Genomic DNA, 10,000 nt, shown 5'->3' with positions numbered 1-10,000 from the left:
TATACAAGTGCACCTAAACCCTCATTGGGGTATTTCCTCAACCCACACCACAATTTAGCTTATTCTATCAAATATGATAGCAGATTTTTCCACAATAAAGTGGGATTTCCCACATTGTAAAAATAATTAGTTTCCAATGAAGAAAACCCTAAAAAAGTGAACCAGTGATAACTGAACCGCGATAAACTGGGGGTTCACTGTATATTGTATGTATAACACCCACACATACAGATAGTCCTCTACTTACAAACATTTGAGTTATGAACTTTCAGTACTTAATTGAGCTTGAAATTAGTGTGTAGGGACAATTCACATGTCAGCAGAGTTGGTGGCAGCAAGAGCAGAAGACATGGGAGTTATATGTAGCTGTGTCGTGTTGTATGTGCTCCCACAGGTGTATTAGAGCATGTTGTGTGCTTTTCATTATTCAAAACATGTCAGGTGTTAAGCACAAGAGTAATGGTGACAACCCATGCTCCCCCAAATGTTGAATCATTGTCTCCAATTCTTGGTACTCCATCATCACCCACCACCTCTACTTCTGATTATTAACATTTGCCTCATCAGAGAAAGCCAGTTTGTGTTCCCTATCAAGTTAAGAGTAAAAGTCATATTTTTGTTGCTATTATAAACTATTTCATGTACTTGAAGGTTGTTCAAAGCACATTAAAAACAACAGAAACGTACTGTCCAATTCTAGAGCAGTCCCTTAACCAAAATATACATCCAGATGTATGCTGTAGTACAAATGATGGACTTACCAACAATTGAACTTAATGAACAGCCTTCTGAAACAGAACCTGTTTGTGAGTCGGGAACTGTTTGCGTGTGTGTGTGTGTGTGTATATATATATAGTATATATATATATATATTATATATATTATATATATATATATATATATATATATATATATATATATATATATATATATATATATATATACACACACACACACACACACACACACACGGCTCTCAAACCAAGAAAGCCCGGATTTGAATCCCAGGCACGACAAGGCAAATGGACAAGCCTCTTAATATGTAGCCCCTGTTCACCTAGCACCAAGTAGGTACAGGATGTAACCCAAGGGGTTGTGACCTCCGCTGTCCCCAGTTTGTAGTGTGTCAGTGGTCTCAGGTCCTACCCAAAGATCAGTCACTATGAGCTCTGAGCTCTTTCTGTACTTGAATGGCTGGCTGGGTGACCAGCAGATGACCGTAGGTGAATCACACACACACACACACACACACACACACACACACACACACACACACACACACACACACACACACACACACACACACAATAATACAATAGTAAATATAAAATCATGAAACCAGTGTGCTGAAGATGAGTCATGTATCATTAACTTATGCTTATTGACTATATCATCTATATCACAAGTAAAAATCAATGAGCTTATACAGATCCTTCCAATGTTGAGTCCAGTGGTGCAAAAGTAGGTACTTCTACCCGTGCACAGTTTGAGCCTTGATTATTGTAATCAATACATGTGATACATGGGTGCCAAAATGCTCCATGGTATGTACCTATATCATGTACTGTGCATGATTTTTGGTGACGAGCTGCACAAACACTCATCACTGTTTGTATACAGAGGCAAATGTTTGGTGTGTTCATGCAGCATTGACCTCATACATCGCAGGCATCATCAGTGCCAATACATAACCACTTTATGCATAATTCAAAGCCTGAGGAATGAAATATTAAGAACCAGTGTAAAGATAGAATGGATGGGCCCTCATGTTGGCCACTTGCTTGCCATTCACTTTTCTTGATGTTGCCACACAGTTCATGTGATGAGGTGTTGCTCGACCCACAGCTGGGAGGAGGTTCATATCAAAGCTAAGAATGTTCAAATATAAAAGTTTTGTGTTTTTGCTTATTATATTTTACTGAAATGGCTTCAATAAGTGTTTCAGCATATTTTACATGAGTTGCATATCAAAGTCAGCAGCTGAACTATTGTATTTGTGTGAGCTCAATTTTTCATTGTAAGTAAAATTATCCTAAGTATTTGGTTTCTTGCCTTCATGGTATTTTAAAATGTATTTGGAAATTGAAGAACCGATAAGTGGCAACTAAGAACAATTTGTAGCGGGAAGGAATAGATTAGTGAGTGTTTGTGTTTGTGTGAGGTGCTGTTGGGCCTGTGTGGACCCTGAAGGGGAGATCATCTCTAGTCAGCAGTGTCATTAGAAGTATTGCAGCTTGACACTGTGAAGGGAAAGTTTGGTTCATGTACTCAAATGCCTTAACTATATTCTACTTAATTGATATTAAATAGTGGAGTGCCTAAGGGCTGAGTTTGGTGGTGTCTTGGATCACAGGCAGCTGAGTTGGAGGAACGAGCTGTGTTGCTGGGGAACTTTTTAAATAAATGCCGTGTGTAGTTGTAATTTGCACAAGTTAGGAGAAATTATTGTGTAAGGCAAAATAAATCAATTTTTGGTTGATGAGTGAACATAATTATTTTAAATTTGATGTTTTTGTTGTTTTAATAGGTAAGCAGTACAGTGTTTATGTGCAGCTTTCATCATCCTTAATAATGTATTCATGAATGTAGTTGTGGAATTTACTTGTTTTTAGTTATGTTGTATTTTGAATCAAGTAGTGAATTGTCTCAAAACTTCATATTACACTCATGGGAATTGTATCTAGGATCAGCATGAAGTGCTCCACGTTCTTAATTTGATGGTGGAATCTCGGTGTACTTTTGAAGGAAAGCAAACCCTCTCATTACTTGCAGGGAGATGTCTCTGTCACACGCTGTCTTTGTGCTGCACGCACACTCTTGCTGAGTGTTCACCTCCATGTTGTGACCCAAGCCTTAACAAGCCCACCAGTAATGCAAAACGTAGTAAAAGTTGTGGCAATCCAGCAAGCACTGCTTGATGCACATCAGCTTCCTTGGGTGTGATACAGTCTGAGAAAAGAATCTGTTGCTCAGCTGTTTTTCAGGAAGCTGCCTGGACATCCCAATTAGTCTGTCGTAAAGAAGATGCCTAGTAGTGTAAGATTTTATCATGTAACATATCAAGTTGTATTTCACCATATGATTATCCTTATAGAGAATTCCTACAACTCTTGTGTTGGGAGGAGTGGTGTGGGGTGAAGGCTGTGCTTTGTGTGCCTGGCAACATGCTGTGTTTCAAATGAATGTTGCTTTACCTGTACTCTAACACTGACACTAAATTAACAGACTCTGTGTGCATTATGGATATATTTCATTACAAATTAATTAGAAGCAAAATGTAGTAGTGAGAGGAAACTGGATGAAACAGAAGTACTTTATTATCCAGTATTCACTTTGCCCGTTTCTGTTTTCTCAAGAAGGTAATAATCAGTGTTGGGAAATAAAACATGTCTGCTTTCTCTCACTTTCACAATCCACTCACTTGTCATTCATACTGTTATGACCCATATGGATAAGATGGTTTTTCACTATTGGGACATTACATATGTATTTATAAGGGAATTTAGGACAGGTTGATAATTGTACACAGTACACCTTAAACAACTTCTGAAAATAAATTTCAGTATATACATGTTTTGAAGAAATGCTTAATAATGCAGCTTGTAGCTTGATTCCTTAAGTTGATGTACACAACTAAAGTCCCAAGAGGCAACCAGATGAGCCAAATCCCACGTTAAATGTAACACTATTTCCTCACTGTTTGCTGCAGAAAATTGGTATGCAAGAGGAAGACTTGAAAGGGCACATGTGGAGGGAGGAGCAGATCAGAGCTGAAGTGTTCCATTAGTGCTGTTATAGTAGGAAGTCCACACACATTTCCTATACTCTTATTTTACTTAAAACTTTGGAATTGTGAATGTACAATTGTGTTTTGGTGCTCAGTGTGTTGCAGGTGTTGAAGCTGAAGGTTGTTGGGGTTCCTTTGGTATGCACTGAACAAGGTCCTTACCCAGACTGTGTCAGGACCTCATTGTCACCGCCAAGCTCAAAAGTCAGTCAGTGGCCAACTGTGTGAAGAGATGAGCACTTGTTGCTTCCAAGTGTGTGTGTGTGTGTGTGTGTGTGTGTGCATGCATGTGCATGTGTGTTTGTTGTGGTTGTAAGGAAGATTCTCTCTCTCTCTCTCTCTCTCTCTCTCTCTCTCTCTCTCTCTCTCTCTCTCTCTCTCTCTCTCTCTCTCTCTCTCTCTCTCTCTCTCTCTCTCTCTCTCTCTCTCTCTCTCTCTTTGACACACACATACACACAAGTGCTAATATTGAACCATGTTGCAAGTCTTGATAAGGACGATGTAATGTTTCATTAGTGATGGTATGCATGTAGTTCTTTCAGTGTTTCCTTATTGCATTTGTTTGCATCTGATCATCTACATATAATTCATGTATGTATTTTTGCCTTTAGTTACAAGTGCAGCTTAAATAGCCAAATATTTTCATGTATGATTTGTGTAAAATGTGTATATTGCCAAGTTAGCTGTTGGGTGGACCAGCTGGCTGCTTTGTATAAATGTATTTTATTTTAAGTTGCAAAGTTGAGAGTAATAGAGGGTGTAATTACACTATTATAGTGTATCAGTGATTGAAGGCCTTTTGTTGTTGTTATTATTATTATTTTATTTTATTTATTTATTTATTTATTTATTTTTTTTACCATTATTATTTTTTGGCCTTGCAGAATTACACTCATCTGTCATACTCATCAAACCTATATCTTGTTCTGGTTGGTAACATTGCATATTACATTGTTACTTACATTGTTACTTTTTAATTGTTACTTTTTTAGGTTGAATTCAGAAGTTGTACAGTACATGGCAGTTAGGTAAAAAAAAAAAAAGTAATAACCTTTGTTGCAATAAGTATGTAATGTTACTACCCAGGAAAATGTAGCTTTGTATGACAGAGTGAAAGGGATGGGTGTGATTATATACATTTAACTCTCTCTCTCTCTCTCTCTCTCTCTCTCTCTCTCTCTCTCTCTCTCTCTCTCTCTCTCTCTCTCTCTCTCTCTCTCTCTCTCTCTCTCTCTCTCTCTCTCTCTCTCTCTCTCTCTCTCTCTCTCTCTCTCTCTCTCTCTCTCTCTCTCATGCACACACAAATTAGGGCCCACAACCAAGTCCCTGACACTCGATCCCTCCTTAGTGAAAAGAAGAACCAGGTGTTTATATCACACATACTTTGAATCAGTATTGAGTACACACACACACACACATGTAGAAGGAGCCTCTCTCAGTATTACCCAGACACGTGTGATAATGTACGAATAACAACACAAATCATATCCTAGAGAGGTCCCTCAACATGCTGCCATAATTTTAGGTCATACTAATGTTCATTCAGTATTGGTGGTGAGGTGCAGGTGTGGTGGTGATGTAACAATGGGAGGGAAAAACAACAAGCGACCACTCAATTAAAAAAATCAATAAATAAAAATAAAAAAAAAAGTGTATTCACGGTCAGCAGTGTTGCAGATCATGTACAGGTGTATAGCAAGTATTTTCATTTACCAAATAATGAATACTCTGAAAAAAAAAATAAACAAATAAAACTGTATATACTTCATACCGTGTTCGCATTTTGGCAGGAGCATGCTGAGTAAAACTATTCATTACATGGTGTGTTATTCACCCGCCTTAAAGGATGTTACCCTCATGATTATTTTAGCCTGGTATTCCTTGAAGTTGATTCAGAAAAATTGCACTTGCTAGCTGGCACGGGGCCTGCAGTCAGGCACCACGTCATCACGCAATCATAGAGTTTGTGTGTGTGCATATATATATATATATATATATATATATATATATATATATATATATATATATATATATATATATATATATATATACACACACACACACACACACACACACATACACACGTTTTGTGTGCGTCGCAACATCAATGAAATGACACTTTCCCGTCTACCCAAGTTGAGGGCATACGAGTGTTTACGTACATGTGCATATATATATATATATATATATATATATATATATATATATATATATATATATATATATATATATATATATATATATACACACACACACACGCACACACGTTTTGTGTGCGTCGCAACATCAATGAAATGGCACTTTCCCGTCTACCCAAGTTGAGGGCATACGAATGTCTACGTACATGTGCATATATATACGAGTATATAATATATATATATATATATATATATATATATATATATATATATATATATATATATATATATATATATATATATCACACACTACGTATACATATAACACACACACGCACAAGGAAGCGCTGATGAGGGTGTGTGCAGCCACGCCATGGTGGTGCAGTAATGGCACACTCCCCATGCCCCACACGAACAATCGGGCACGGTGAAGTGGTGAATGGCGTAATGGCAGGAGAGAGCAATAATATTGCGCACCACTATTAGGGAGAGGCGGCGCGCGTCACTTGTCTGGCACAGAGGCTGCCGGGAGCGTGACGTCACGCGGCAGTGACGTCATAAACATTGAGAAAGCGTTCGGGGTTTGCATTAGCTGGAGTAACTTTTGGCTTTGATGTGCGAGGCGGCGGGCGAGTGGTAGCGGCAGCAGTGAGAACACAGCGAGCGGCGCCCTTCAGTCATGTCTACCCCGGCCAGGCGGCGACTCATGCGGGACTTCAAGAGGTGAGCGGCCAGGCAACACAACATTGACGGGAGGCTGCCTGTGTTGAGCTGCTCTGTCTGTGTTGCGAGCCATCAGCTGACCTTGTTTCCTCCACTCTTTGCACTTACTTTTCCCCGCCACCTTCCATCACCCTTCCATTTGGCGACTTTTCCCTGTGCACGCACGACAGAGCAAAGTTAGTTTTGGTGTTCCCAGCGAAGCAAACGCTAAAATAACGGAGATATGACGTCTGGGTGAAGTGGGAACATTTTGTTTTGAGTTCTTTGTTGTGCTTCTATAAATAAAGTTTGGGGTGCGTATTGGATGTTCCCCGTGATGAATGTGTGTCTGGCAGCGGTCATGTGTGCCTTTGTGATGGGACTAGGCGAAGGGGACATGGTGCAGGAAGCAAGCCTCCTTGGGCTTGGGAAGATTGCAATATTATATAATGGTATGAAGAAGGGCACTCAGCCTTCACTGGGCACCTCACTCCCTCCGTGCTTGTACCCTGGGGCTATTCACCACAATGCCTGTGCTACATGCATGACTCATCTACTTGGTTGTGTCTTGTCCTGGTACAAAGATGTCCCTCACTCCATATTAATTTTATCCTTGTGCTGTCTGATTGTTGCCCATTTTCTGGGAAGTGCCCCAAAGAAGGAAAATAGGAAGTGCCATATAGAAGGAAAAGTCTTGATTGGAGGACAACTTAATAAAAGTTGGTTTGTTGGTAGTGACATTTTTACATCATCTGATGCCAAACATGTCCACACTCATTAAGGAATTAAGTATCCAGGAAAAAGTGCTGGAAAATCTGTACTGTAAGTACATATCCAGCTAAAGAGTAACTAATGTTGTGCAGAAATTTATAGGTAAAGGGAATTATTTACATTAAACAAAAATAAGGTTGATTGTTTTTAGGGCAAGAGTTGGGTACTTTCCTCAGCCAAAACTCCAAGTAGCTGTCATCTTCAAAGTGTGTTGTGGGAAAGGAATGGGATGTGTCAGGAGTGGGGATTTTCTTAGAATGATGCAATTCTTTTACCCAGAATTATCAGCACCTCAGAATAATGTATCATATTACCAAAAGTTACTAGAATAATTTCAAGAACCATAACTCAGCATTTTCCTGGTTTGCTGACACTTCTGAAGAAATTGTGGTTTTCCTGGTAGAAGATGGAGTTACTAAAACATTGGGTTCAGCTTATATATTGCCACTTGAGGGTGAGCAGATTGGTTTCTGTAATCATCTCATTATTTTTCTAAACTTTCTAAATAGTTTTTGAATTACTATAGTATGATAGTTCTTTTATTTATTTATTTCTCTCACGGAAACCATTAGTGTTCTTGTTACTCTTACCTCTTCCGCTATGAAGAGTAATATCTCCAAAACCTAACAGGATTACTTTCAATCCATAATCCATATATGAGGCAGTGATTATCTTCTGTGCATCAGCCTTAATATATGTTTAGATAGTCTTACCCAAAAGCCTCCTAAATGGGGGACCAGTAGCCACAGTGGAGTATTAAAGCAGTCAGGTGCAGATGCATTCACATTGCCATCTTTGCAACTGGTGAAGATCTGGGACTTTCCCAGCATGTTTTGTGGTGTGCTTGGTGACTTTCCCCTTCAACCATGCTCTGGCTACACACACCTGCATGTGTAGTTTTCTTTCATTTTGTAGTGTTGCTTTCTTTTGCTACTATTAATATAAGAAGAAAATAAAATTGGAATTTTGAAATAGCCACTGTAAGCAAGGTCCAGAAATTGAGGTGATGATAGAATCTCATACATTGTGTAATTATGCCCAGGCCTTTCAGGCCATGCCGTCTCGGCTTTCTTTGAAGCCTCATTGCAGGTGCTAAACCATTGTCAATGTTTTGTGACATCCTCAATAATATATATATATATATATATATATATATATATATATATATATATATATAGAGAGAGAGAGAGAGAGAGAGAGAGAGAGAGAGAGAGAGAGAGAGAGAGAGAGAGTTTATTTATTTATTTATTATTTATTTGTAATAAATAATATGACAGTAACATTGATATGGACATCTTGTGCATCACTAGTACCATATTCTGCCTAATACTTGTACTTTCCATGTTGCATCACACTATCAAGACTTTCCCCGTCAACCACATCCTGTGCAACACTTTCCATGAGCACCATATGTCAGAAAGTAGAAACAAGATGATGCCTCCATCACAAAAAATTATGTATTTATAGTGATGTATCCTGGCCTGACAAAGCTTTTAAAGCCAAGGACAGAAGAGGGGTGCCAGCAGCTTCTCTTCTCTTACCTCTCTATGAGTCATCTATCTTGATATTTCCTTAATCTCTTCACACAACACCTCCCAAATGTTGATCCCATACTGTTGCAGCCTCAGGCCTCTCTATCCACCACGCATGCAAGTCTCCTTTACTGTTGAAACAGTGGCAGGGTAAATCTGTCTTTCCATTCCTGTGGATTATCTCCTCTCTCATAATCTTTTCTAAATTCTGTTATTTATTTTTTTCTAGTCCTTTCTGATGGCCTCAATCTATCTTAGTATTGTACCACACTTGTTGTGGTGCTTTCGTGTATTCAGTATTCTTATTAAATCCATGTGGCAACAATGGAAACACCGAGATGTATTGCCTGTAATGAGAGAAAAAAGTGCTCTTGTCACAATGGTTTATATGATTTTCAAGTTTTACAGTCTTATGTTGGATAATGGTGACGGGAAACAGAAAAATATTGTTTATAGGATTTCAGTAATTCTCTCCATAAGAAAAAAAACTGTCAGGATGTGGTACAGAATCTGAGCTGCACTGATGTGGTTTTTCCTCCATACTTACGATTCTCTCTCTCTCTCTCTCTCTCTCTCTCTCTCTCTCTCTCTCTCTCTCTCTCTCTCTCTCTCTCTCTCTCTCTCTCTCTCTCTCTCTCTCTCTCTCTCTCTCTCTCTCTCTCTCTCTCTCTCTCTCTCTCTCTCTCTCTCTCTCTCTCTCTCTCTCAATTAATCCCTCTTTCTCTTTCACTTGCAGTCAATTCCAGATTTATTCTTGCTCTTTTCAACCTTTTCTTGCTCTCCAAAGTGTTCAGCCTCTCTTTGTCCTTGTAATAATAGATCTGTTTTATTTGTCCTTTCCATCCCACAGTTGAACTTGTATGTGGATTTCTCTTCTTTCTTTTCGTGTTCTTCTTTCTAGGTGTTCCACCTAATTGTCTCTTGCCAGGTTATCCAGCTGTTGTGCTGTATTACATGCTACTCTTTGCATTCTTACCATTTTCCTGATGTGTGTCTGCTGTGAGAGGAAAGCAGGTGACAGTGGGGGTTGTCTGCATTGTGGTGGTGACCTTCCCCCTTCATTGCAGGTT

At 39.0% G+C, this 10,000-nt stretch overlaps 1 protein-coding gene across 1 annotated transcript in view; it reads left to right on the top strand.

Moving 5' to 3' along the window:
- Positions 1–6,396: 6,396 nt before the first annotated feature.
- LOC135104127 (ubiquitin-conjugating enzyme E2 A) overlaps positions 6,397–10,000 on the top strand; it is a 10,893-nt gene continuing 7,289 nt past the window's right edge. Inside the window, exons 1-2 of the mRNA XM_064011156.1 lie at positions 6,397–6,648; positions 9,998–10,000. The exon at positions 9,998–10,000 is cut by the window's right edge and continues 78 nt beyond it. Coding sequence (XP_063867226.1) covers positions 6,605–6,648; positions 9,998–10,000 — 47 coding nt within the window. The 5' untranslated portion in view covers positions 6,397–6,604. The remainder of the gene's footprint in view (positions 6,649–9,997) is intronic.

Source organism: Scylla paramamosain, chromosome 10, assembly GCF_035594125.1.
Source record: "Scylla paramamosain isolate STU-SP2022 chromosome 10, ASM3559412v1, whole genome shotgun sequence".
Lineage (NCBI taxonomy): Eukaryota > Metazoa > Arthropoda > Malacostraca > Decapoda > Portunidae > Scylla > Scylla paramamosain.
This window is presented reverse-complemented; position numbering and strand designations above follow the sequence as displayed.